The following is a 27,992-nucleotide window of genomic DNA, read 5'->3' as shown; positions in this document are numbered from 1 at the left end:
CCTTTCAGATACTTATTAAACTTAGAAGTGTGAAATACTGTGTGCACAAAAACAACAGAAGTACTAAAAATAACATGAATATGTGCAAATCCTGCATGAAGTAATGAGTTAGTATTTGAATTGATTGAAGTTTAAGCAAAATCAGCTCTCTTAGTAAATCAAGAGAGTATTTCTGTTCTCTGGATGGTTTATAATGCATATAAACATTTTAAAGCTCTGGCTAATTGATAAGGGATAGTACTAGAGCTTTAAAAATAATCTTAAGAACTAGTCAATCAGTAATTAAATTAAGCCAAGTACCAGTTGCTCTTACCTGTTAATCTTAGCTATACAAAAGGCCAACACCTTGAAGATCAGGTTCAAAGCCTTGGCAAAACATTTATATAAGAGACTACCATCTCCAATTAGCCAGCAGAAATAAATGCAAGCATGGAGGCCTGGTGAAAGTAGTAGAGCCTCATCCATGAGCAAGAAAACTGAGAGTATGAGACCTTGTGTTTAAAACTCGGTACTGGCACCAAAAATAAATAAATAAATAAACAAACAAACAAATAAATAAATAATAAGGGATGGGGAGTTTGGCCTAGTGGTAGAGTGCTTGCCTACCATACACGAAGTCCCAGGCAGGTTTTATTCCTTGGTAGCACATACACAGAATAAGCTGGTAGTGCTGTGGCTTAAGTGGTAGATCTCTTGCCTTGAGAAATACCCAAGATATTTGCAACAAATGGATATTTTTAACTCTTGATTTCTAAGTGGTCATTGTTGTTACTTTTAATTTTTTGGAGACATGGTCTATGCTGTATTAGTCAGGCTACTCTTTTTTTTTTTTTTGCCACTCCTGGACTTGAGCTCAGGGCCTGAGCACTGTCCTTGGACTTTCTCAAGGCTAGAGCTCTACCACTTGAGCCTCAGGACACTTCCAGCTTTTTCTATATATGTGGCACCAAGGAATCGAACCCGGGTCTTTGTGCATGCTAGGCAAGCACTTTAACCACTAGGCCAAACTCCCGGCCCGTCAGGCTACTCTTGAACTCATTATTTGGACAAGACTGTATTCATACTTCTTGAGACCCTTCTCCCCTCAGTCTCTTAGTGATGCACTTACAGATAAACCCCACTGTGCCACAGGGGAGGCAAGTGCTGTGATCTCTAGCACTTTAAATTTACTTTTGATGAGCCCATGATTTTAGCTAGTCCCAAGTAGGACCTGACCTGACAAATGGCCTATTACATCTGTACCAGATACATTACTAATTATTTTTTATGTCGAGAATTAATAGTCACAACTTGAAAAACATTTTAAATAATTGATTTAAAGCTGAATATGGTAGCATATACACCATATATATGGGAAGCCAAGATAAAACTTTAAAGCCATCCTAGGCAGCATAGTAAGACATCCACCCAATTTTTTTTGCTGTTGTTTTTCTTAAAAGTTTGTCATCTTTGATTTTTAAATGTAGAAATACAGTTCCTAGATTAGTAAAGACTTTAACTTAATTCTTTTTCAACTGTAGCAATTTATGAAAATAAACATTCAAGTTTGATTTTGTTATTGTTGTTGTGAGGCTTTGTTGTTGTGGGGCTTGAACTCTGGGCTGGGTTTGGTCATTGTCCCTAAGCTGTTCAGCTCAAGGCTAGTGCTCTACAATGCTGAGCCACAGCACTACTTGTGGTTTTCTGGTGGTTAATTAGAGATAAGAATCCACTGGATTTTCAAGCCAGGACTGGCTTTGATCTGGGATTCTCAGATCTCAGCCTCCTAAGTAGGTAGAGTTACAGGTGTGAGCCACTGGCTCCAGCTCATGTTGATGTTTAATGCAGAGATGGTTTTGCTGGCAATTTTGATTGTGTGTGTCTCAGCTTTCTTGTTCAGATCTGGCACTTGAAACTCACCTGCAGTTTAGCTATTGCTGGTTAATTGGAGATGGAGTCTCGTAAACTTTTCTGCCTGAGCGGGCTTTGAGTCTCATCTTCTAGGTCTTAGCTTTCTTAGTAGCTAGTATTACAGATGTGAACCACTGCTGCCTAGCTGCAGTTTGAATTTTGTAAACACATGCAGGGACATTTATGAATTGCTTCTTGGAGTACTTGAGGATTTACAGAATTTGGTTCTTTAAACAAGTGTTGATGGGGATATTATAAATGATTATTTTGTGCAATAATGATAGGCAGCAATATCAAAGTGGGAATTTGTATGTGATTTGAGGTTTTTGTTTTATCACTACTATTTGTGTCTTAGGTTAGCTCAGTTTTGTTATGAATTATCCATTTTAAAATTGAGCCATAATTCACTTTTACTGTTAAAGGATATAATAATTTAAATATTTTTATCACCAAAGTTTTCTCATATCACATAGTTTCTAGAATAGTGCTTGACATAGATTCAAGATTTTACCTATCTCTAAATGATAGTGATAACATTTTAAATAGGTAAATATTGAAAACAATATATTATGGGTTTAAATGTGATCTCCAAGAAAATAGATTGAAGCATTAACTGCTAATACTTGTGAGTACATGCTTAGCATGTACAAGTCCCTAGGTTTAATCTCATGCACAAAAACAAGAAGAGTAAAAGACATATAGTGTTAATCCGTTTGATATGACATAGATGTGGAGGATTCAGATTTCTAGGAGACAAGGAGAAGAAGCATTTCCAGTACAGGTTTCAGAGTGAAAACTTGGATTTTGTATTTTTTGTTTTCATTTCTGAAATGACCTGGCTATTTATTCCACTGCTTTTATTTTATCTTATTTTATTTATTTATTTATTTATTTATGTTTTATTCTGCTTTTATTTTTATGTAAAATTTGTTATTATGGTGGTGGTTGTTAACAAGTTTTTGTTTTTTGTTTTTTTTTTGTTCACTTAACGCAGGACCTCTTGGTAGCATGGTAGATAGATACTCCACCAATTGAGCCACAACCCCAGCCTTTTTATCCTATTATTTTTCAGGTCTTTTTGAACCCTTAAGGCTTTTCCTTCAGAGTCTCCATTCTTCCTATGGCCTTCTGTGTGACTAGGACAGCTGGCATTTACCTCTATATTTGAGCTTATGGAGAAGGAGATCATACTAACTTCTTCCTTAGTTTGTCCTTGAACTACAGTCTTCCTGATTCCTTCCAGAATAGCTGAGATTATAGTTGTGGGTCACTGTACCTGGTCTTCTTTTGCATTTTTTTTGTTTTGTTTTGTTTTTTGTTTTTTGAGCAATCTCGGTTTAGGTTCTCTTTCCATTTTTAAAATGAGGTTATATGATATTTTGCTACTGAGTTGTTTGAGTTCCTTGCATATCCTAGTTATTAATCACTTCAGTTTTACATTTTCAGTTGTGCCTTATTTCTTGAAGCTAATGAAAAATGTTTTCCCTAAAGATTTCTAGCTTTAATTTTTTTTTCCCCCAAGTCCTGGGCTTGAGCTCAGGGCCTGAGCACTGTTGTGGGACTTTCTCAAGGCTAGAGCTCTACCACTTGAGCCTTAGCACCACTTCCAGCTTTTTTCTATGTATGTGGTACCGAGGAATTGAACCTGGGCCTTCGTGCATGCTAGGCAAGCACTCTACCACTAGGCCAAACTCCTGGCCCCAGCTTTAATTTTTTAATAGATATTTAGTGATATTCTTTGCTGTGCAGATTCTGTTAGATACTATAGAAAGTATAAAAATAAGAAAAAATACGTTCAGAGCACAACTTCCTGTGGAGATATAGATATGATAGATATAGATAAAGCTATAGAAATTGAAATAAGTAGAAATGGTTATACAAGGTAGAGAATTAATTTTGAGTGGTGAAATCTGAAAGTACATTGAAAGAGCTGTGTTTGAACTATGTCTTGAGTCCAAAGGATTAACTGGAATTTAACAAATGCAGGAAGTACTTAAGCTACTTCAGAGTAGAATAAATGAAAAAGAACATGAGATTGCTTAAAATGTGTATTATGAGGAAGGTGAAGCAGTAGAATATGGAACCAGAAAAAGATGCAGTTGAATCATTTAAGCGTTCATTTGCAAGGTGAAGATGCTCTCTTAAATGTAATACAAAAGTACTTGGATCAAGGGAGTAATTTATTATGATTTATATAGTTGGGCCATTTGGAAGAGTCAGAGTAAATGTTAGAAAGCCAATTAAGCAATTAAAAAAAAGAACTAAAGTAGAGCAGTGAGAAAAATCAGAAAAATAAAAGGATCTTACTACCTAGATGTGGCAGTTTTCTGCATATAATATTCAATAAATTGAAATTGTCACACTTCAAAATATTGGAGTTAATCTTGTCATATCACATTTGAAGGGTTGAGGGAAAGTGGAGCCAGCTAAGGAGATACGGAACAGAAATCAGAAAAGAATCAGTGTCTGATATTTTTCAAAGCAAGGGAGGAATAAGTTTCATAAAACATGATATGTAAATAGTTGGAAATGCTTCTCAGTTATTAAGGAAGCTTTCGTACTGATGAGAATAGAATTTAGTACTAAGTAGGCCATTATGTTGAGAGAGAGGAGTTTTAAGAGAATGCAGAAAGAAAAGTAGATTACGTTGGATTATAAATATTTTATTTAGATCATTTTATTAAAATAGAGCTGAAAGGCTCTATCTCCTAATAGGTTATGCAGAGTATATTCTAGAAAGAAGGAAAGTCAAATTAAGTATTCATTACTTCACAGTTGTGAGGTAGCCATTACTATAAGGGATAAGTAAAATAAATAGGATATTTTCCTTCAAAATGTGGGTTGGATATATTGCTTATCAAGCTTACCGGAATGAAAGCCCTATAGATCAGGTGACAGAATTTGTTTTTGCAGATGTTTGTTAGTTGATGTGCAGACTTGATGGTGTATTTGAGTTGACTAGTTTTTACTTAAGAAAAGTTCAAGAAAATGACTTACTCTTAAGATTAGTTATAAAACAGCAATAATGGAAGTGACCATAGTGGAATAAATAACTTGACTGAGAAGAGGGAAAAAGCTTTAAGGATGTGGCTTTACATCATGATAATAAAGAAGGGTGATAGATGTAGTGAATTAGGCTTTAAGATAACCTAACATTTTAATATGTGTATGATGTTTTTCCTTTCAGTTGTTTGCATAGATTTAATTAGCATTAGTAAATTTCTTTAAGAAGGAGCCTGTGGAAGTGGAATTAAAATAATGGAAATATACACTTGTATATAGTTCTCTTCCTTGCATTCCCCCCCATAGAATAGGAGGGAAAAAGAAAATTAAAATGTTCTTTGTCAGATGGTAATACAATAAAATGAGTGGTAATACTCTTGTTAGGTTTCAGTTTTCTGAGGCTTTGGTTGCCCACAAACAGTTCAAAATTAAATGGATAACCTCAGAAATAAACAATTTACAAGTATTCAATTGCCTGTCTTTCTCAGTAATGTGAAATTTTGTGCCTTCTTACTCTGACTCTCCCTAGATATGAATCACCTTTATGTCTAATGTATGAACTTTGTTGTACTGGTAGTCATTGAGCAGCCATCTTAGTTATCAGTTTTTATATCATACATAAAGGTCTTGGAGGTAGAGCTTAATACTTAACAATGCTCCCAGGTTCAAATGTAAATATACCAGAGAAACCATAATTTGTCCTTTTCTTCTTCCCCACCCCAGTCTCTTCCTCTACCCCCTCTCATTTCTCCCTTTCTACCTCCCCTTCCTTACTCTCTCTCCACCTCAGTCTTTGACCCCTAATCCCCCTTTTTCTTCCAGTTCTAGAGTCCCAAGTATAGATTTTTGCGACTTGGTTGGAAATGATGCCTTAAGGACTTGTCTGCTTTGGATTTGAATCAGGATTCTCTCTTATGTCTCAGCCAACTGGGGTTTGAACTCAAAGCCTTGTATAACTGTCTGGTGCCCTACCACTTGAACCATTTCTAGCTCTACAATTGTTAAGCAAGCACATTGCTGTCTTGGTGACTTTCTTATGGCATGAAGGTCGGTAATCCCCGCTATTCAGGAATCAGAAATCTTGGAAAAAAAGCTTGATACCTTAATCTGAAAAATAACTTAAGCCAAAAAGGACTGGAAGTCTTGGCTCAAGTGGGAGAGGTGGCCTGGTGAGAAAGGAGTGTAAATTCCTATATGACTACTGCTGCTTCTGTTTTTTCCACCCCCTTCTTGCTCCTTCCTCCCTTTTTCTTCTTGTTTAAAGAAAAGATATCAAACCTTTTTTTCTTTACATCAAAAGCTACCAAGCAGGTTTTACTACATACTATACTAATGTACACTTGTGGTGATGGGATGGGAGTATGATTGCACCATACTTATATAGTAGCTTTCAGGAATCTAAACAGGAGATTTAAGATTTACTATTGTTCAGTTTTATTATTCAAGAAGTTATAGATGGTTCTTGGCGTAGAATGGTTAGACCTATTTTTCACTTTATAGTGCTGATTTTTCCATTGGACTAGTGATACTGTTTACTCCTCTAGTAATATTCCATGTTGGGAGTGATTCTGACAACCTGAAAGCAGCCTAATGCCATTAAAAGACTTTTTTTTTCCCTGTGAAAAAAACTTAACCTTGCTGGATGCTATTGGCATCTATAATACTAGCTACTTAGGGGAGGCTGAGATCTGAGGATCAAGGTTTGAAACTAGCCTTGGGAGTGAAATCTGTGAAACTGTGACTCAACTGATAGAGCACCAGCCTTGATGGGGAAAGCCAAGCAAAAGTGCAAGGCCTTGATTTCAAGCACTGGCAAAAAAAGGGGGAGGGGGTTGGGGTGGGCAGGAAGGAGAGAGACCTATACATATTCTAGCTTTGGTTTTTGTTTCTTATCTGTAAGTTGTGTTGTGACATTATTAGGGCAAAGAAGAAGAGACATACTGAAAATTTCTCTGTAGTTTTGATGAAAGTGTAAATTCATGTTTTCATTTCTATATATCATATGCAAACATTTTAGACCAGAGCCAGCCCTTAATAATGTGTGTGTCTGTGTCTGGGTGTCTGTGAGAAACACAGAGAACAGATGTTCAAAACAAGTAGATGTATTAATTACCTGGATTGTGGTAACCACTTCACAACATATTGGTATGTTACATGCCTTAAATATCTATAGTGATATTTGTACTTCATTAAAACTGGAAAATGTATTTGCTTCAATTAATATGTGATTAAAAAACACCCTTTGGTTAGGGGACTGGGAGTTTGGCCTAGTGGTAGAATGTTTACCTAGCATACACTAAGACGTGGGTTCGATTCCTTGGTACCACATATGTAGAAAAAACTGGAAGTGGTGCTCTGGCTCAAGTGGTAGAGGCCTATCTGTGAGAAAGCCCAAGGACAGTGCTCAGGCCCTGATGTCAAGCCTTGGGTCTGGCAAAAACACAAATGACAAAAAAACACCCTACGATATAGAGAATGTGTGTGTCCTGGCATGCTGGTCCTGGCACTGGAACTCAGGGCCTGGGTGCTATCTGTGATTGTTTGTTTCCTCTCATAGCTAGCCAGCACTCTACTACTTGAGCTGGAGCACCACTCTGGCATTTTGATGGTGAATTGGAGAAAGAGTCTCATGGGCTTTTCTGTCTGGGCTGTCTTTGAACCGAAATCCATAGATTTTAGCATCCTGAGTGTGAATAGCTTGGATTAGACATATAAATCACCAGCACCTGATGCTCTGTGGTATAATTTTAAGGGTTCACCTTCTTGGGCAGTCTTGAACCAGATCATTCTGGGTATGACTTGGGAATTCTTTTTTTCTTCCCTCCCTTTTCTTACTTCACTAGCAATTTAAATCAGCTTTGAAAGCATTTGATGAATGATTAACTACATCTGACTGGAGGAACTTCCTCTTCGTACCTCTTTAGTATACAAAGAAGGTAGAGAATCATAATGATTAAATCCTCATCTTCAAGAGGAAACTTACCTTTGAGTTTATCATGTTTACTATTGAGTCTTAGGTTCTTGCCATCTACATTTATTTATGTATTTGTTTGTTTATTGGTTTTGGCTTGAACTCTGGGCCTGAGAGCTTTCCCTAAGCTCTTCAGCTCCAGGCTATTGTTCTACCACTTGAGCCACAGCACCACAGCTGCTTGGTATTTTAAAACTGGGAGATCTTTAGTTATCTCTTACTATAGAATAAGAGTTTCTCCTATACTGTCCTTAAGTTTTTGTTTTTCTGTTAAAAATCATAGTGAGGTGGGCAACAATGGCGTAAGCCTATAAGCTGAACTACTCAGGAGACTGGGATCTGAGGATCACAGTTGAAAGCTACTCCATGCATGAAAGTCTGTGAGACTCTTACCTGCAATTAACCACCAGAAGTGGCACTGTGGCTCTAGTGGCAGAGCTTTATCCTTGAGCTGAAGGGACAGTGTCCAGACCCAGAGTTCAAGCCTCATAATAAACAAACAAATAAAAAATAAATCATAGTGTTTACTAGGCACTGATGACTCATACCTGTAATTCTAGCTACTCAGGAGGATAAGACTTAGAAATTGGAGTTCAGTGCTTTCCCAGTTAGAAAAATATCTGAGATTTGTTTTCTAAAGAACAAAAATGCCATATTGAAAAGTGACTTAAGTGTTTCTCCCCCACCTCCTTCCCTCCCTCCTTTCCTCTCCCCCCCCTTACACACACACACGCACACACACACACACACACACACAAAATTGGGTTGAGTTAGATTTCCACAATGAGTCAAAGCCCTACACTGAGAAATGTCTTGGCTGTCACTATAAATTATTAGTAAGCTGTTAAATTTTCTTTTGAGAAAGCACATTATTCATTGAGCAAAGTGTCACAATGACTGTACTGTCAAGAGAGTAAGTCCTGAATTGGAGTTCTGTGCCTTGAGATGTATTCACTTTATGCCAGGTGTCCTTAACCAGGATTCATGGTTATCAGAATTACTTGGTTCTCAAAACTGACAGCCTCAAAATTAACCAGAATCTTTTAAAACTAAGAATTTCTGTACCCCTAATCTCTAAGTAAAGATTTAAAAAAATACATTATTTGAAGGTGATATAGATGATAGTGAAATTCCTGAAATTATGATACAAAAAAACAAAGTATTTTGTGTCTCGTCTCTGGGACTGTTAAAGCTTTTACCAGATTCTTAAGTGGGTTTCTTCCTATGCCTGTCCTCATTATTTCTTGACTTTATGAAATTTAAGAATACTCTATATAAGCCTTCGGTTCTCAAACGTGATAGCATCAAAATTACCAGTAACTTGTTAAGACACAGATTTCTGGACTCTGTCCTCAAATTTTTGATTCTGTAAATTGGTGGAGAGAGGAGTGTGTGTGTGTGTGTGTGTGTGTGTGTTTTGAGCCTCAAGTCAGGGCCTGAGCACTGTCCTTTCAGTCTTTCTTTCAAGCCACAGTTCCACTCTGGCTATTTGGCGGTTAGTTGGAGAGTCTCATGGAGTTTTCTTCCCAGGTAAGCTTTCAATCTTTATCAGATATCAGTCTCTGATATAGGGAATATAGGCATGAGCCACTCACACCTGGCCAAATTTACACTAGGGGTTATTTGGGAACCATTGTTTTATGCCTTGGAAAACACCACTCTATTCCTTCAGCATCAAACTCCTGAAGCAAAAGATTTCAATATCCCTTAACAATTAATGATTTATATGTTTAAACATAATAAAGCTCAGTCTAGTACTACTACTGTCAGATGGTAGAGAAAAGTTTCCTAATAGCAAATGAAATTTCATAGCATTTGTTTTGTGTGTGTGCTGGTATGGGGGCCAGAGTGCTGTCCTGTAGCTTTTTTACTCCAAAGCTAGCACCTTAACACTTAATCCACAGCTGTACTTAAGACTTAAACTTAGAACCACCTTTAGATCTCAGTCTCCTTGAGTAGTTTAGGATTATAGGCATGAGCCACTAGCATTTGGTTTCATAAGCATTTAAGTTGACCCTACTAAAAAACTTTGTTCATGAACAATTGCTGCTCTGTATTGCATTTTGCTTTACCTTTGATCAGAGCAGAAAAATGCTTATTTCCTGCTTTAACAAGTTGAAGGTCCTAGGTTCAGCAGGGTCAGAGGGTGGGTAGTGCAGGTGTAGTAGCCCAGGTACTTGACAGGATGAGACAAGAGAAATAGTTATGCCCAAGAGTTTAAGATCAGCCTAGACAGCATAGGAAGGTTCCATATAAATAAAAAAAAGATATGCGGGCCAGGAGTTTGGCCTAGTGGTTAAAGTGCTTGCCTAGCATGCATGAAGACCCGGGTTCGATTCCTCGGTACCACATACATAGAAAAAAGCCAGAAGTGGTGCTGAGGCTCAAGTGGTAGAGCTCTAGCCTTGAGAAAGTCGAAGGACAGTGCTCAGGCCCTGAGCTCAAGCCCACGACTGGCAAAAAAAAAAAAAAAAAAAAAAAAAAGATATGCTTATTTCCACAACTGTTTTAAATGGTTTAATTTTTTTATGGATTAAATTTTCTAAAATGCAATATGCCCAAGAAAATACAGTATAAAGTCAATGCACAATGTAGTTTGATCTAGATGTGACAAGTAAGATGATCCTGTGAATTTCCTAAGCCCCCCAAAACCATTCCTATTAAAACCCTCAGGAAGCTAATGATCAATACAAAGGATGCTTCCAAAGCTCAAGGAAAATGCAGCTGTTACTAAAACTGTTAAGCATTGTTAGAGCCAGAGCAATCCGAAACTTGTCACTTGTCCAGATTGCTTACTGGATATCTATGTTTGGGAATACCAGGACCATAGAATAAGTCTTCATTATCCATGAAGTCTTATTTATTGACCACTTCTCTCCACAAAGTTTCTGTGCATCATCATTGGGCCTCAACATTTGCCTTTTTCAGTTACTTTTGGGATATAGTTGATTTACAGGAAAATGTATTCAGTGAAACAGAAAGTTACCTGATTTAAGTTAACCTAGGACTTTCAGATACATGGATAAAAGAAATTTATAATGTTTTTATTGAACTGACCCTGAGATTCAATTTTTATATTTATTTTCCCGGTAACTTTTTTTTTTTACTTTTTTTGATATTTTTTATTGTAATTAATAAAAGGGTTACATGATATTTGCCAGATAGAAGGTGCATTAATTCACATACATTGATACCCTTTCACATGTCTTGGTCTCCATTACCCTCCCCCCCACCCTCCGGTAACTTTTTTTTATGTAATGAAACTTCCTATTCTTTAACACCCTTAGAAGTAAAGGTAATTTAAATGAATTGTAATTGGCTTGTCATTTATAAGCACTTCAATACTAAAGACTTACGTGAAATTCAGTTTTTTATTATAGTCTTTTTTTATTTTTTTAATTTTTTTATTGTAATTAGTAAAAGGGTTACATGATATTTGCCAGGTAGAAGGTGCATTAATTCACATACATTGATACCCTTTCACATGTCTTGGTACCCATTTCCCTCCCCCCCCACACCCCCCTCCCATCTTGGTTTTCCCCCCTTCCCTATCAAATTTCAAATATCCAAATACAAATAAATTCAATATATCAGATAACAAAGTGAGATACTATACCAATATGAGATAACCAAGGGATAGCAAAGGAGATAAGAGACAACATAGTACATTAAGGACAACAATTATTCATTATATGGCTTTTGTTATTATGGTCTTTTACTTTAAGTGTCAATATTTTGATATTTTATGGTTATCAAAATACTGCCATAAACCAGGTGTGGTGGCTCACACCTGTAATCCTAGCTACAAAGGAGGCTGAGATCTGAGGATCGCAGTTGAAAGCCAGTCTGGGCACTAAAGTCTGTGAGACTCATATCCAGTTAACCACTAGAAAACCAGAAGTGGCACTTAGCTCAAGGGGCAGGGCAGTAGGCTTGAGCTGAAGAGCTGAGGGACAGCCCCCAGATCTAGAGTTTAAGCCTCACAACTGCCCCCCCCCAAATATATATATATATATATATTTATGTGGTCACAACTTATCAATAATTAAAAATATATGATTGAAACTTTGATAAATGTATTACCATAGTTTAATTGATACACTGTTGAGAGTAGCTGACCAGTATCACCTGAATACACTTAGTTTTCAAGTATAAATAAATATATATATCATATATATAATGGAAATTTAATCACTAGTAACATCTTCCAGATTGTTACTGACATGAGGTTTTGACCAATAAGGAAGTAAGGGAGACATAATTGTAGAGTGTTATTGACTGTACTGCAGAAGAAACAGATGTTAGCCAGATGGAAATGAACAAACCCAGTAAATAAATAGATGTCTTAATTCAAGTTTCTGAGGGTATAAACAATAAAATGATTAGGAAATTTTGGAAAATATGCTAGTTTTAGACTGAGAAAGACCATGAAATCATCATATGCAAGAATAACAGCTATGTTCTCCTCTGAGGATAATATGCTCGACCTGAATCAAGACAACTAATTTTAGTTTAACTTCAGTTTGTTCTATGATTTTATGATTATTATCCTTTCAACATATGCTTTCCTTTTATTTTGTATTCATTTGTGTAATATTTCTTATCCCCACAAAATTACACTTAGTTTTTCATCATTAAGTGATAAAAGATTTGTGGATTGGGGGCTCGGAGTTTGGCCTAGTGGTTAAAGTGCTTGCCTAGCATGCACGAAGACCCAGGTTCGATTCCTTGGTACCACATATATAGAAAAAGCCGGAAGTGGTGCTGAGGCTCAAGTGGTAGAGTTCTAGCCTTGAGAAAGTCCAAGGACAGTGCTCAGGCCCTGAGCTCAAGGCCAGGACTGGAAAAAAAAAAAAAAAAAAAAAAAAGATTTGTGGATTGGTTACCAAGACCCCATCCTATGTAAGCCCTCCATGTACTTTCGTTAAGTGAAACATTCTCCTTGATTATCATAATCTTTTTTCAAATTGGAAATGTTTCTTTTAACATTCAATTCTGCCACTTTATATGAATATGTAATCATTCAGTAATAACTTTTCTGTTCATTTATATATGCAAAAGAAGTAATGTGTGTTACCTATACTTGACTTTAACCATTCTCTGTGAAAGCTAGAAATGAGATTTTTTTTTTTTTTTGCCAGTCCTGGAGACTGAACTCAGGGCCTCAGCAATAATCCTTGGGCTTTCCTCAAGTCTAGTGCTCTACCACTTAAGCTTAAGCCACAGCACCACTTCTGGTACCAAGGAATCGAACCAAAATCTTCATGCATGCTAGGCAAGCACTATACCACTAGGCCAAACTCCCGGCCCGAAATGAAATCTTTTAGTTACAGGCTTCACAAGTTTTATCCAGATCCTTTACTGCAGAAAGCTTATGACTTCATAAGTAGCTGTGCTTTGGTTTGATTTTACTTGGTAATTAAATTTTTGTGATGAATTAGAATTTATTCTCCTAGAAATAATGTAGGGATCATTTTCATTATGATGTAACCATCAAAGTAATGGCACATTGTTGATTTTGTATGTTTTTGCCTTTACTGGTGTGTTTGCCTGTATTGGGGCTTAAACTTAGGCCTGGTTTCTGTCCTTCAGCTCCTTCCAGTTAAGACTCTGCTTTACCACTTGAACTACTCCTTTGCTTCAGGCTTTTTAGTAGTAAATTGTAGATAATCTGAACTTTCCTGTTTGGACTGGCTTCAAACCTTGGTCCACATATTTCAGTTTTCCAAGTAGCAAAGATTAACAGTTGTGAGCCACTGTTGTCTAGGCCATAGAAATATTTTCATGACCAATAACAGTAACAAAATTAAACGTTTTCCTTTTCCCCCACCTTCATAGTATTTCATCTTTCCCAGTATTTTTTTTTAAAATTTCCTTACCCTACTTTTGTTCTGAAAGTTCATAGTACTTCATAGTATACATTCATGATATCACTTAACTTTCTTTTGTACTTATGCCTTAGCAGTTTCTTCTAGGTAAGTTTCATTTTCCTCCATTTAAAGTTCAAAGTTTAAAGTTTTATATGGCAGATAGCAAACCACTTTGCTTTCTTCTACCTTATGCCAGCAAGCATGAAAAATAATGTAAATCTTTAATATACTTACCAATTAAAAATTCCTCAGCTATGAATTTTAGTTCTTGGTCTCAGGTCAGGTCAGAGATAATGCTGTATAAATATCTAGTCAATTTATTTGTGGGAAGAAATATAGCAAGTGGCTCACACCTGTAATCCTAGCTGCTCGAGACTGAGATCCAACCTTCGTTCAAAACCAGCCAGGGTACATGAGACTCTTACCACCAATAAACCACCAGTAAAACAGAAGTGGAGCTGTGGCTCAAGTGATAGAGCACTAGCCTTGAGCTGAAGACCTCAGGGATAGCGCCCAGGCCGAGTTCAAGCCCCACCATTGACCAAAATAAAATTAAACTATCACTGCCTCTGAAATACTACTAGTCCTCCAACAGAATCAAATAGTATAAAACAGCACTTAGCAATCTAGATGCCACAGTTCTCATATATTATGACTGAGCTTGCTCCATTTGTTTGCTTGCTCCACTATAGTCTACTATTCAAACCATGCCTCTGTTCAGCTTTTGGAGATGGAATGTCTTGGATTTTTTCTGCTCAGGCTAGCTATAAACCTTGGTTCTCCAGATCTCAGAAGCCTGAATAGGTAGGATTAACATTTTTATAAATATATTAATGTAAATTTGGTCTGGTAAATCCGGTAAATTTCTAACAAAAAGAGTAAAGCAATCCAGGCACAGGTGGCTCACAAATATAATCCTAAGAAGGAAGCTGAAATCCAGAATAAAGAGCTCAAAGCCAAGCTAGCAGAAAAGTCCAAGAGACCTTCTCCAATTAATCATCAAAAAAAAAAAAAGCTAAACTGGAAAGGCAGCTCAAGTTGTAGTGCTAGACCTGAAGAAAAAACTTAAAGCAAAAACCTGAATGAAGCCTTGAGGTTAAGCCCAGGTAGTAGCACTAAAAATTAGTGAAGTCATGATAAAGAAAATTTGGCAACAAACATTGTTTTTAAATAAATTCTTCTTAATTCTCTTGGTCTAACACCTACCTGCGCTGGAAGTGTCTTCAGACAGGGAAAATTATGATTAAGTCCTTTAATTGTTCTTATGGCTTCTTTTATCTGCCTTACTGGAGAAAGAAAGGAAAACAAAATGTCAACCGACCATTTCTTTTTCTTAATCTTTCTCATGGGATGGGAGAATGGGATACAGCCCCTTTCTGGCTTTTAAAACAGATTAGAGGAAAAGGAAGTTACTCTAGTTACTACTGCCCAGAAATACTCATCTCTCACTTCCTTCCTTTTTAGCTTGTTTCTAGGTTACAAGCTGATTGAATCAACAGAGGTGAGAAAGTAAACAAAGGCCAAAGGGAAGGCAACCGTGTCTTGTTTAGGGAAGAAAATGGGTTCTTTCCAATAATGTGAGAACCCTGTATATGTGCAATTAAGAGTTAAAAAGGTATTTTGGTTACATTTATCTCGGGACACAAAACTAAACTATCTTAGTATGTACAGAAGCATAAACAAGAGATTCTTACAACTATAAAGATTTGAAAACCATAAAAAAAACTCATTTAATTTTTTCTGGTGCTAGGAAGCAAACATAAGACCTGCTGAAAAAAGCTTATTCTATGACTTGAGTTATATTTTGCAACGACATTATTTTAAATGTTTTTCAGCGTGGTGGCTCAAGCCTGTAATCCTAACTACTCAGGAGGCTGAGATCTGAGGATCAAGGTTCAAAGCCAGCCTGAGCACAAAAGGACCTGAGACTCTTTTCTCCAATTAACTTCTAGAAAACCGGGAAGTGGCCTTGGCTCAAGGGTAGGGTGGTAGCCTTGAGCTTCTGAAGAGCTCAGGACAGCACCCAGGCCTGAGTTCAAGCCCCACGAATAAATATTTTTCAATGAATGGATATAAAGAAGATAAAAAATAATAGTATAGCATCAAAGTTTAGTATGACCTTACATGTAGACCAAGTATATTCTAAAACAGTTTAAAAATGCTTTGCTTTCCTTATGAAAGCTTTAAAAATGTGTAATCAAACATAAAATTCATCCATCATTGTAACATTCAAAGCATTATTAACTCTTCATGTTAATAAAATTATACATCTTGATATATTCCATCCATTACAAAAGTTGTATAGCATAGCTATCTTAGAATTATTAATTATGTATAGCGTAATTATCTTATCTTTGGAATGACTGTTCTACCAAAAAAAAAATCGTTTGTAGAACTTTAACTCTGAGCCTGGGCACTGTCCCTGAGCTCTACAGCTTAAGGCTACCACCTTAACCCTCGAGCCACAGTGCCACTTCTGGTTTTCTGGTGGTTAATTGGAGAGAAGAGTCTCACAGGCTGACTTTGAACTATGATCCTCAGATCTCAGCCTCCTGAGTAGCTAGGATTATAGGTGTGAGCCACTGCACCTGGCTCTACAAAAATTTTTAGGCCATATGGACCTTCACCTTAATCACTTTTAAGAACCTTTTACATTCTTCTATCATGAAGCATAATCATTCAAACAACATATGTATGATATTTTTCTATGTGTTTAACTCTGAGTATTTAGACTAACTATTATAATAATGAAGAAAAGATGATCAAATTCCAAGACTAGCACAGCTCTTACAGTTTTTAAGAATGAAACATACATTAACAGAATAATCATACAAATAGATGATTACAAGCTTATTAGACGTTAAACAATGGAGAATCATTTAATAGTCCCCCTTTTCCTGCTAGTCCTGGGGCTTGAACTCAGGACCTGGATGCTGTCTTTTTTGCTCAAGGCTAGTGCTCTACCACTTGAGCCACAGCTCTGGTTTTGTTGGCAGTTAATTGGAGGGAAGAGTCTCACAGACTTTCCTGGTTGGGCTGGGTTTTGATCATGATTCTCAGATGTCAACCTCCTACAGCAAAGATTACAGGTGTAAGCCACTGGTACCCAGCTCCTTCACTTTTTTGGTATATTCTTGATAATTACTCAGTCACCAAAAAAAAAAAAATACCAAGAGAAATGTCCACTCTGGCCAGGGGGCTGTAGCTCACGCCTGTAATGCTAGCTACTCAGGGGCTGACATGTGAGGATTATGGTTCAAAGTCAGCCTTGGCACTGAGGTCCATCAGACTCTTTTGTTGTTGTTGTTCATATATTTTTTATTGTAATTAATAAAAGGGTTACATTATATTCACCAGATGGAAGGTACATTACTTCACAAATATTGATACCGTTTTTCATGTCATGGTCCCCATTTCCCTTCTCCCCCTCTTCCCCGCTCATCTTGATTTCCCCCCTTCCCTATCCTGTTCCATCAGACTCTTATATTCAATTAGCCACCTAAAAACTGTAAGTGGTGCTGTGGTTCAAGGGATAGAGCGCTAGCTTTGAGCTGAACTGCTCAGGGACAGCTCGCAGGCCCAAAGTTCAAGCCCCATGACCAAAGAAAGAACAGAAAAGATCCACTCTGTAACTTTACAGATGTAATGCCAAAATTTCAATGACTTAGTAAGGAAAATCACTTCTGAGAATTTAAAAACCATGTTTAGAAACTCCACAGACCTTTCTCTACATTTTCAATAACACTGTGGCAGTGATAGTTATTTTAAGTTTGTCACTGTATAATTAAATCCCAAATTTATGCTGTAATAAGGTGAATCTTATAAATATTGAATTTATGATCTTATGTACAGTAAATTATAGAAATGTATATGATCTTAAAATTTTATTCTTATGGTCGAGTGGGTACCAGGTATTTGTGTTCATTGTTGTTTGGGGCTTGCTCATTTTAATTTATATGATGTGGTGAGATCTTTTTATTTCCATATTTGTTCTTATTTATTCTCTTATGTAATTAATTTCAATGACTTACTAGGGTATGTGATTTTCATACAGCATTATTAGAATGTTTTCTACCAAAGTTAATGACCATTATGGTGTTTTCAATAGAATAAAATGTTATATTTAGCATCATCCATAGTGTATAACATAGTTATATTTTACTCTCATCCTTAGACTACTCATTGCCCATCTGTTTTCATCTTTAAGAAACTTTTATAAATATAAGGCCATGGTAGTATAAAACTATCATATACTAAAGTGAAACATCCTATTCTCGTAGCTGAATTGATACCGGTTATTATTATTGAAATGAAAGTAATATATATAAGTAATATATATATAAGTAATATGTATAAGTATAAAGGAGTTATATATCTTGATAAATAAATAGTAAATTTTAGTTTATGTAGAAGATACCTAGCTACATGGAGACAAATGAACAATGAAATTCTATTCACATATACCATTTAAAGTCGGTGCACTAGTTTTTACTTGAAAGCTTTGTTTTCGTTGATATACATTTCTTCATTTTTAAAATATAGTCCTTACAATAAAAATGGAAAACATTTCAGTTAAATCTTAGTACTGGAGCATGGTTGACTGAGCAGCTAACATATTTCACAAAGTGTTCTAAAGATGTCAAGCTTCAGGACCAGCTAACCTCCCCTTCCTCCCATTTCCCCTCCTCCCTTCCCCCCACAAAAAAGAAAATTATATTAACACTTGGGTAAATACAGCCTGATGTTTAGTGTATACTCACAAGTCATTGTTTTCATCTTTGGTCTTTGCTTTGTTGAGTAGCTAATATTAAATTTGTGCCTTTGGAGTATTCCTGTCCAGTGGAAATAAAAAGTTAGCCACATGTAATTAAAAAAATCTTTAGGATTTACATTAAAATTAAAGAGCAGAGATTAAATGCAGTTTCATTTAATCAGTATATCCAAACACTGTTCCAAGATGTAATCACCAAAGAATTTTGAGATATCTTAAGTTTTAATGTTTTATATGTAGCAAACATCTCACTTTAGATTTAACTCCTTTTCAGATGTTCAGTGGTTGCATTTGGTTAATCACTTCCATATCAAACAGTGAAAATTGCAGAATCTATGCACATGTTAATAGGCTTCAGAAAAAAGTTTTATGCTTTTAGATTACAAATTATCTGTGAACTGTATAAATGGTTTATGGAACATGCAAATATTTTAGAAATACTTTAAACATTTAAAACATCTGCCTAAGTATATTAGTTTTTCTCTGTTTTGGATAAAGTTGGCTGTTTTTCGTTCGATTTTTTTTTTTTTTTTTTTTGCTTAAACTGATACACCAAAATTTATAATGGATTTTCTTCTGAGTGTTTTTATGTTTTTAAGACAGAATAAACTTTAAAAATGCTTTACTTGAAAACACACTGAAATTATTTTTTATAGTTTAATGCTGTGCTTTATTTTTGCGAACTGGACATACATATATTTTTTTTAAAGTTTTTCACCTTGGTAAATTTGGAGAGCAAAAATTTTGTATTTGCATTTTTTGCTTATGAAGGAGACAGTAAACTTGAGCTTTCAGTCTCGCCACTAGTCTGCCTTTGTCTGTTGTTAAAATTATGAGCCAGTCTCTAAGGCCGCAGCCAAATGAGTAATCACCAGTAATGTGACTCGTGCTGGAAGTGACTCCATCAGCACCTGTGACGGGGGATTAGTTACAGTTTACAGAGCACCGCCTCTTCCCTTCTCTCTGTGCGCCTTGAGCCAAGTACTCCTTCTCATTTGGGTGTCTGCTCTGTTGGAAGCTACTGCAGTGTGTTTCCACGCAGACGGAGTACAGTGGGAAAGGCTTTCTCTAGCTAATGGATGGCTGTTCTCTTTATTTGGAGTATCTTACTGGTTATGTAAGCGACCTCGGGAGAAATTATCCTGACCCAGATCGGAGGATGCGGTAGTGCTTCAGCTGCAGGATTTCTTAGTCGTTAACACCACAGTGCTGATGACAAAGAGCGAGTTGTAATCCTCATCACTGCCTGGGCTGAGCTGGAGCAGACAGAGAGAATCGTCATTTGCTGGTCGGAAGACTTGTTAGGTTACAGCCCCTGCTTGGTTTTGTGGTCTTGGCTTTTCTTCCTATACAATGACGCTGCTGCAAGTGAGCTCTGAAGTGCTTGATTTAAAAGCCATTTGCCTGTGATTTTTGAAGACTAAAGAAGTATTTACGATAGATTAAAAAATACGTACTGTTTAACAACAAAATGAAAAGTCAGCTGTACTTACTGACCTTTAATGCCTTGGCTTGGATTTCGGAGATTTAAAGATATTTGAAAATTCTGAAGAACAAAGTACGGTTTGTATTTTTCTGCTTCCTTTTTCTTTTGTCTTAATTTACATTGGGTTTTGGTTCTCAGTCTTAGGAATTGAGGTCACTGTCTTTTATATTTTATTTCTGGCGTCAGTATTTCTTAATTTTAAGATTTTGAAAACTTTAAAAGAGCTTAACTGTGTTTGTAACAATGTAAAGCATTAAAAATAATTTATAAACTTCAAAAAAATTATGACAAGTATTTCAAATTAATATTTCAAGGCAAGTAAGGATACTTGTTTTCCGAGGGTCTGTTTGGTAGTGTATTCTCTTCCCAACCCCCAACTTGTTTTCTAACTATCATGTTTTTCAGCAGACCTGCTTGGGTGGGAATCTGGACTTTGTTCTTTGAAGTAGCTCCGATCTTTTTTTTTTTTCCTTCCTCTCTTTCGGTTGGCCAAACCTCCACTTATAAAACACGGCCTAGATTGTCCCTGTGTTTCCCAATTTACTTTTGTTGAAAGATTTCTATCCATATTTTTGTAGCTAATTAGCCTGACTTTTTTTTTTTTTGTTTTGTTTTAACTTACAAAAGGAATTGTTAGTGTTAACTGCTGGAGATTGAGACTCAGAAGGCAGACATACACTCCATGAATTTGCTGTTAAATCTTGGATGGTGAGCCTTAACATGGTTTGGTTTAGCAGCTGAGTTGTATTTGAAAGCCGTAGCTGATTTATCTAAAAAATGTTTTTCGGGGAGGGCTCCTCTGGCCGCCTCTTCCTCATGTGAATGGAATGTTGTGCAGCATGGAGCCCCAAACAGGATACAGTTGGTCTAAGCATTCTTCCTATAGCGTGGTAGGCCCTACTGGAAATATAGGCTTTCAACTATATTTATTTTGGCTTTAGACTAATTTTAAAGTATGGTTAACACTGACAAATGACCCTAAGAGAATTCTAATGGGATAAAGTATTTTGTTTCAACTAAAAGTCAATTTTAAGTTAGTTATTTTCATAAATTTTTTAGAGACTGAAGTCTTTTGTGATCAGGCCCTTATTCTACAGTTGCTTTTCTTCAGATGATAGTTCTTTGCTTCCCCTTAGGCTGTGGAAGTTCCTCACAGAATATCTTCAGTCTTGAATTAGTAATGCATGAGTTCTGGTTTCTTTACATTCCAGTGCATCTTACAGCCATGAAATAATTTATTTCAGATTCATCAGAAAAACTATAAAATACATTTGCTTTTATTTAAATATACGTTAAATTTTAAGATAATACTATAACCTGGAAGTATTGGCTTGGGTATAAAACTTAATGGTTACATTGTTGATTTGCTAATAAAAGAAACTGGTGTATTTTAACTATATATTTTTATGTTTCTCTTTTTTTAATAAAGTAGAATCAGTTACACTCATTCATAGTTGATTACTTAATACATATTTAAATAGTTCTTTAGCAAACATATAGAAGTATTGGTACCTGATAGGATCTTATTTGTATTTAAATATATATTTTATCATTTTCAGCTCATGGTTTTTCCTATTTAGAAAATGTAATATAATTTTTGCCCTATTTTGTATCTACAGCTACAATGGTTCATGTACCAGAAATAGATCATTGTGCTTAATGAATACTCAAATTTAATTGTTGTAAACAATATTTTCATATTTTCAGTTACTACATTTTACAAGTGGCTCTTGGACTATACCTTAAAACTTGAGAAATTTTCAATTTAACCTGGAAATTAAACTTTCCTTAATAACTAAAAACAATTTAAGTTTTAAGTTGCTCTTTACCAGTTTAAATTTATTCCTAAAACATTGAATTATTTTGCAGGGGAAAGCTTGTGAGAGACTGTTCAGAAGAATGTTTTGCATATTATAAAAGGACTAGATCGCATACAAAAGACAAAGCACACCTTATTATTTGCCTAAGAAAGAGACACTTAAGACTGGTGTGGTTTACTTCTCTGTCAGATCCTAAGTTGATTTGTATCTTTAGCAATTTAGGTAATACCTTTTGTGAACTTCTCATGAGAAGTTGCTAATGTTTTCTAGTTTATTAAAAACTAATTGACAGGTATAAACATGAAAACACTTTTACAGTAAAGATGAGCTAAATTTATCCCTGTTGTGGTTACCTAGGTATTTCTTGTCCATAGATTCCATAATGGCAGATTTTTTTTTTTTTTTTTTTTTTTGGCAGTCCTGGGCTTGAGCTCAGGGCACTTGTCCTTGGATTTTTCTCAAGGCTAGAGCTCTATCACTTGAGTCTCAGTACCATTTCTGGCTTTTCTCTGTGTATGTGGTACCGAGGAATCGAACCCTGGTCTTTGTGCATGGTAGGCAAGCACTCCACCACTAGGCCAAACTCCCAGCCCAATGGCAGACATTTTTAAAAGTAAAAATAAAACAATCATGTTTTCCTTTATGCCACTTTGGGAAAATAATGAATAGGATTCTATGAAATCATAACTTTAGTATTTTAGTTCTTTCAAGTAGGAAATTAGAATGATAAGTTGAATGATGCCTAAATAAGGTGACGAGATTCTACTTTAAAAGATGTAATTTCTCACTCAAATAACATACTCATAAATATATAGGGCTTAAAAGGTTAGCTTAGGTCACAAAATATTAAATGTTGAAAATAAGTGACTAATACAAGAACTACTGTTTTATGGGGGAGGGTAAGAGAGTTGTATAGTATAGAAAGAAGACATGTTTAAAATATTTGTGTTTTTCTCATGTGTTTTCGCTAACCAAACCAGTTACAGAATTGTAGTGAGTCACATTTCATACAGAAATTAACTTCTTATGAGCCACTTTAAACTAAAGATCTTGAAGTTTTCCCGAGTATGTTTATTATTTGTGATTAACAAGATGTTATATTTCTTTAAGTCATAATTTGAGAAGAGGCAAACAATGGCTTTGGGACTGTTGGGAATTTTTACTATGTTAATTAAAAGCTGTTTGGTTTTCAAGTGATCATCCAAGTTGCCTCATAGTAAAGAAGATTCCTTCTGTGATATAAGTCGTTTAGAAGTTGTTAGTTCAGTTTTTCAATTCTTGATTTTTAGAGTAAAGCTACTTTTAAAAGATGATGAAATTGTTTTTATTTCCAAGTTTTAGAATAGTCGCATGGGTAGATCTAAGGTCATTTAGATTTTTATTCAAGCTTCATTTATTAAGAGATGGGAGTATTAATAGCCATTAAAATAATACTTACATGGTATTATTATTATTCCTCTACTTCTTCTCCTATACCTACCCAAGATATGAATAAAATACATAAAAGATGAATCTTTAAAAGGATCACATGACTTTAGATTTACACTTGTTAAGTACTAGAGATCTGGAGAAGTTTTGCTTCTTGGTATGGCACTTAGTGTTCTCTTCCTATTACTTTTCCTTATACTACTCTCAGGGTAAAGTTAAAAGATCATATGCTACCTGTGGTCTAAAACTTGACTTAATGTGGATGATGTAAAAAATAAAATTGAAATCATGCTCTTATGCGTGATAATAGTTTAAAAAGAAATGAGGAAATATACACTCAAGTTTGCAGAAACTATTTCTTTTGAGTTTTAAACAAAAATCTTACATAAACATACTTTTTCCCAAGATAAGCTGGGGCTTAGAACACGCGCGCGCGCGCGCGCGCACACGCACACACAGACACACACACACAAAATTATTCATTTCTTTTTAATACAAAATATTGTAGTAACTGACACAAGTGCATAGTATTTATGTACAACCCTTATGCCACATTCAGGAAACACAGTGTAAAAAATAACCATCAGAAAATTTCTTTTCTTGACAGACTTTCAAGCCACTGGTTGAAAAAAGTAAACCCAGAACCATCACTGCAGTAGAATTCCTTATAGATAAACAATTGGATTTTTTAACTGAGGATAGTGCCTTCCAGCCCTACCAGGTAAGAAATCATGTATTACTTTAAAAAATTAATTAAAACGTTCAGGTAACAAGGAACACTCATATTTATTGTGTGGATGTGTGTGTTGTGGTGTTGGGGCTTGAACTCAAGGCTTTCTGCTTGATAGGCAGGTGCTGTAGCACTTGAGCCACATCCACAGCTTAATTCAGCCAATTTTTATCACACATAATTCTTTTATTTCTTGAAATATGTACTAAACACTATAAAGCAGAAATTTCTGCCTTTACTTAGGATTATAGAAGTTAAACACAGTAGCCCATGAAATTCTAAATGTTAGAAAATAGCTACTGAAGCATTATTATAAATTGTTTTGTCTCCAGCTTTACAAGTTTAAAATATGCTCAGTATAATTGGATTTAATGTTCACATGTGCACAGCTATCATTTTAATGTAAGAGCAATTTTTTTTTTTTTTTTGCCAGTCCTGGGCTTGAGCTCAGGTCCTGAGCACTGTCCTTGGACTTTCTCAAGGCTAGAGCTCTACCACTTGAGTCTCAGCACCACTTCCAGCTTTTTTCTATGTATGTGGTACCGAGGAATCGAACCCCGGTCTTCATGCATGCTAGGCAAGCACTTTAACCACTAGGCCAAACTCTCGGCCCCAGCAATTTTGTTTTTTTTAATCTTTAATTCTAGGAACTCAGGTCTTGATTATGCTAGGCAGATATTCTTTTTTTTCCCATTTTTTATTGTAATTAATGGAGGGGTTACGGCTATATTCACCAGATAGAAGGTATATTACTTCACACACATTGATACCCCTTCTCATGTTTTTGTCTGTACTACCCTCCCCTCACCCCCTCCCCTCATCTTGTTTTCCCCCCTTCCCTTTCCTGTTTCAAATAAACAAAAGTATGTACAATATACCAGATAACAAGGTAGGATACTGTAACAATATGAGACTAACCAAGGGACAACAAAAGAGATGAGAAATAACGTTGTTTATTAAGAACAGCAGTGTACATTAAGAACAACAATCACACATTATATAGCTCTTGTTTTCATATTCTTGAGGTCTGGTGATTTCCATCATTTGTAATAATTAGTACAAACCTTAAACTCTCCTAGCAGAGGATTACAATAGCTCAAAATCTAGATATATAAGGCCATATAGGATGAGGCTAAATGAAAGGACCGTTGGGCAAATATTCTACCATGAACTTTTTATCTACAATCCTCATTTCTTTTTCTTTTTTGCCAGTCCTGGGGCTTGAACTTAGGGCCCCGGGTACTGTCCTTGTAGTTTCTCAAGGCAAACACTGTAACATTTGAGCCACAGTATTACTTCTGGTCTTTACTGTGTATGTGATACCAAGGAATTGAACCAGGGCTAGGCATGCTAGGCAAGCACTTTGTCACTAAATCACATTCCCAGCCCTTATTTCTTTTTAAGAGAATATTTCTATTAGATTACTACTGGCTGAATAATTTATTGAGTATGTATGTATATATATATATATATGTATTTTATTGGATAAGATTTTCTAGTGGATGATTAGATTGAAATTATATGAAGAAATTCAGAAAAAGTAGTAAATTAACTTGGTTGTGATAATACATGTTTATAAGTGCTCTATAGGTCGAAGCAGAGGAATCTCTTGTAGCCAGGGCTACAAGTGACGCTTATAATTGTTAGATTTTCTTAAGTCTGAGATATGAGCAGGCTAAAATCTAACCCATACAAGCAAATCCAAGAAGACTCTTATCTCCAGTTATCTAGCAAAAAGCCAGAAATGGAGGTGTGACTCAAGTGTTAGAGCCCCTGCCTTGAGTGAGATATTAGTTCTCTGAATTTACACCCTAGTACAGTCTCCCACCCCCCTCAATAAAATTAATAGTAGTAGAAGAAAATGAGTATTAAGCTTCTATATTGTTTTAATTTTGGGGTTAATATTTTAAGGTATTAAACATGATTGTTTTCTTTTTGCATCTGGCTTTTAGATTCAATTAAAACTGTTATTTAGGTTTATTTTTACTTTATTTTTTAAAATAGTACTGGAATAAAGTGAGAAAATGAGATAATTAGTTTTACCATTTCTTGTTTTGGTGCCAGTCCTGGGCTTGAACTCACCCAGCAGCAATTACTGGTTAAAATTAAATAAATAAAATGGTGGGCGAGGAATTTGGCCTAGTAGTAGAGTGCTTGACCTGCGTTCAATTTCTCAGTACCACATTCATAGGAAAAAAAAAAAAAAAAAAGCTGGGAAGTGGTGCTGTGGTTCAAGTGGTAGAGCACTAGCCTTGAGGACAGTGCTCAGGCCCTGAGTTTTCAAGCCTTAGGACTGGCAAAACAACAAGAACAACAACAACAACAGCAAAAAAAAAAAAAAAAAAAAACCCAAAAAACCAACAACAGCAAAAAAACAAAAAAACCCCAACAACAACAACATTGTCTCCTTGGAGACAATGCGTTCAATTTCTCAGTACCACATACATAGAAAAAAAAAAAAGCTGGGAAGTGGTGCTGTGGTTCAAGTGGTAGAGCACTAGCCCAAGGACAGTGCTCAGGCCCTGAGTTTTCAAGCCTTAGGACTGGCAAAACAACAAGAACAACAACAACAACAGCAAAAAAAAAAACAAAAAACCCAAAAAACCAACAACAACAACAGCAAAAAAACCCCAACAACAACAACATTGTCTCCTTGGAAAGAACAAGGTCTTGTGTTAATGAGCAATGATTTGTTATGCTGGAGTTAAAATGCTTGGGGAATTACAGTATCTATGTATTAGGTTTACCAAGTGACACAGTACTGCTGTTAAGTTATTTTCTTATTTGAAGTCAAATTTGTGCTTTTTAAAAATCCTTTTTTAAAAAAAATTTAGATAGTCTTATTTTTGGCACTATTATCTGTATTCTTTTTGTTGTTCATAATATAGCTAAAAACTTAAATCCCAGTTTAATAGTGAAAGTCCTGGAACTTTCCCCTTGGGTTTATTTTTTTGTGAATGTCATTTATCTTACTATAGCCTTATTATCATTTGTTTTATTTACCTACCTAGATGAGTCTAGATAGGTAAATTGAAAGGAACCCTTTCCAACTCATAATATTTTAATTCTGTAGTTACTTTGTTAGAACTTAAGAAATTTTTAGCTTGGATCTGAAGTAAAACAATTATGCAGAAATTACTTTGAAAAATAAATTCTTTCCAGGTGTGGTGGCTCACACCTCTATTCAGGAGGCTGAGATCTGAGAATTGCAGGTCAAAGACAGCACGGACACTGAAGAAGGAGAAACTTTTCTCCAATTAATCACTACAAAATGGGAAATGGTGCTGTGGCTCCAGGGGTAGGGCTGTGCTGAAGAGCTCAGGAACAGTGCCCAGGCCCAGAGTTTTAGCCCCAAGACCCACAAAAACAAAAAAAAAACCCAAAACAAAACAACAACAACAAAACCAAAAAAACTTGCCAGTGGCATAAAACTCTACAAAATGTGTACTGAAATGATAATTATTGAAAGAACTTGCTAACAAAGGGTTTTCCCTCTACTGATGTTTTAAAATACTTCTATTGCTTTTGAGTTTGGCCTAGTGGTTAAAGTGCTTGCCTAGCATGCATGAAGACCCGGGTTCGATTCCTCGGTACCACATACATAGAATAAAGTCAGAAGTGGTGCTGAGGCTCAAGTGGTAGAGCTCTAGCCTTGAGAAAGTCCAAGGACAGTGCTCAGGCCCTGAGCTCAAGCCCAGGACTGGCAAAAAAAAAAAAAAAAAAAAAAGACACACAGGAACTAGGCCCTTAGGTTGTTTGGCAAATTGTATGATTGTTGTGTTCTGCTAGTAGATAACATGGAAGTAAGTCTACCTCTCAAGTGGTTTTCTATTGCTTCTACTTCTTTCGGTGGTTTTGGGAGACTGATTTTAGTACCTTTTTCACTTGCTCTTAGAAGTGCTCTCAATAACAGCATACAAGCTCTTCACCTGACATTTTAATCATATCTATTTCCTAAAAGAGAATAAATTTAGGAGTTAGCCTAAGAACTTGTGAGTTTTATAACTGCTTATGCATTTTACA

At 35.8% G+C, this 27,992-nt stretch overlaps 1 protein-coding gene across 4 annotated transcripts in view; it reads left to right on the top strand.

Moving 5' to 3' along the window:
- Nucleotides 1-27,992, top strand: part of Jmjd1c (jumonji domain containing 1C) — a 182,497-nt gene that overhangs the window by 75,200 nt on the left and 79,305 nt on the right. For 3 of the 4 annotated variants that reach the window (XM_090346399.1, XM_090346401.1, XM_090346402.1), the window contains exon 3: nt 23,847-23,960. The exons of the other annotated variant lie outside the window; for it this stretch is intronic. In XM_090346399.1, coding sequence (XP_090202525.1) covers nt 23,847-23,960 — 114 coding nt within the window. The remainder of the gene's footprint in view (nt 1-23,846; nt 23,961-27,992) is intronic. 4 annotated transcript variants of the gene reach the window in all.

This window comes from Megascapheus bottae, chromosome 15, assembly GCF_031878675.1.
Source record: "Megascapheus bottae isolate mThoBot1 chromosome 15, mThoBot2.hap1, whole genome shotgun sequence".
Classification (NCBI taxonomy): Eukaryota; Metazoa; Chordata; class Mammalia; order Rodentia; family Geomyidae; genus Megascapheus; species Megascapheus bottae.
Note: the sequence above shows the minus strand (reverse complement) of the source record. Positions and strands in the feature narration are given on the sequence as shown.